A 1,731-nucleotide genomic window follows, 5' to 3' on the forward strand; every position below is an offset into this window, starting at 1 on the left:
TCAGGTAGTGTTTTTGGTTGTGGTCAGGACTGCTTCTGTGCTCTGGGCAGGTGGAGAAGACTGAGACTTACTGGTGGGTGATGTCAAGGTATTGGTGGTCACTGAAGCAGAAGTAGTGGATGTCGAATAATTGAGTGTATTTGTGGGAGTGTCTGATTTTGTGATTGGGGGAGCAGAAATAATCTCTGTTGTTAGAGACTCTGTACCAACATCCCTGGTTGTAATAAATGTGGTTTTCCTGGTTGATGAAGCATGAGGGGTTGTGTTCCTCGTCTTTCCTATTTCTGTAGTGGCTACGGTTGTGGACAGTGGTCCCTTGGTAGTGGATATCATGTATGTATCAGTGCTGGTGGGCACAGGGCTGGATTTAGATGTGGTAAATGTGGCGGGAGTGATTGCGTTTGTAGGAGTGATTGAAGACATGGTTGGAGAAATTTAAGTAATTGAGGTGGTGAGAGTTTCTTTGGGAATGTCAGTCACTGGAATAGGTGTCACTTTCGTGGAGCTCATGGTGTTCAGAGGAGTTGTTCTCCGTGTACCTAGTTCAGTGGATGCTTCTGTAGCGACAGATACAACTTGTGTGGTGGGTGTTGTTAATATATCATTTGAAGTAGGTGCTTGAGTGATAGCTGCGGGTGTCTGAAAGGTACTGACCATGTCTGGAAATGAAGTGATGGTTGTAATGCAGGTGCTACGGGTGCTGGGGGAGGTGGTGCTGGGCGTGGTTAACAAGGTGTTTCTAGTAGTTAGAGACGGGGTAGTAGCAGAGGTAGACACGATCGTTGGGGTCGGAGACTGGGTTGCGTGGGTACTTGCAGCGGTTGGGATAGCCCTTTGTGTGGTACCGGTCACAGAGGAGATCGGAGTGTCTAGGGTTGTGTGGGTTGTTGGGACAAAGGAAGAGGGCGGGGTCGTGGTTGTGGGAGATTTCCCCGGAGTGGTGGTACTGGGAGAATTGGTCACGGCTGAGGTGACTCTCTTGGTAGCTGTCACGGAATAAGTACTGGTAATGGTTGTCCGTGGCTTCTCTGTCACAGGCGTGGTGGTGTAAGAGCTGGTGAGGGACACTTGGGTCTGTGTCATGCAGGTGGTGGTGGGGTCAGTGGTGGTGATTACAAGGTTCGTTGGATCGATGCACTCTGTCGTGCCCATATAGACAATCACGGTAGGTGGAGTGGTCTCAACCTTGAAGACAAACTTGGACATGGGGATTGTTGAGGTGTTGGAATTGATTGGCGATTTGAGCAACGTTTCAGAAATGGATTTCAAGTGGGGGGAGGTGGTGATAGTCGTAGGTATGTGTTCCCTACTATCAGGAATGGGAGAAGTTTTGGAGGTACTCAGTGGCCGCCTTGCTGTGCCTTGAGAGTGTGGGGAGTTGCTGAGAGCAGCGTGCAAAAGCGCATTAGAGGTGGATGTGGCCATGGCTGAAGCTCCTGTATTGGCGGTAGAACAGAGGAATTCATTGGTAGGTCGTTTTGTCACCGTAACACCACATAGGTTACTCACTACCCCATTTTCCAGATACATGCCACAGAGGTGGGAAGTGCCACCAGCTCCTCCCAAATCAGAGGCAGTTTGGGGCTGGGGTCTTTCAAGGTTCTAAAGGCCAACATCTGTCTGCCCCCCTGGGCAGCCTCCCCGAGGGGCGTTGGGTTGGGGGCGCGCTTAATCCCTGGCCCACCTGTCTGAGTACTGACCTTGCAGCCCTGCGACGGTCGAGCTGAGCGC

General features: G+C 51.1%; 1 protein-coding gene across 1 annotated transcript; it reads right to left on the reverse strand.

Annotated features, from left to right (window-relative positions):
• On the reverse strand, positions 1-1,425 carry LOC114485621 (mucin-3B-like). Its single transcript, XM_028487411.1, has 2 exons — positions 813-1,425; positions 1-374 (listed from the first exon to the last, which is right to left on the reverse strand). Exons 1-2 carry the CDS (start codon positions 1,423-1,425, stop codon positions 1-3), a joined length of 987 nt encoding a protein of 328 aa, XP_028343212.1.
• Positions 1,426-1,731: the final 306 nt, after the last annotated feature.

This window comes from Physeter macrocephalus, unplaced genomic scaffold, assembly GCF_002837175.3.
Source record: "Physeter macrocephalus isolate SW-GA unplaced genomic scaffold, ASM283717v5 random_1867, whole genome shotgun sequence".
Taxonomy (NCBI): domain Eukaryota; kingdom Metazoa; phylum Chordata; class Mammalia; order Artiodactyla; family Physeteridae; genus Physeter; species Physeter macrocephalus.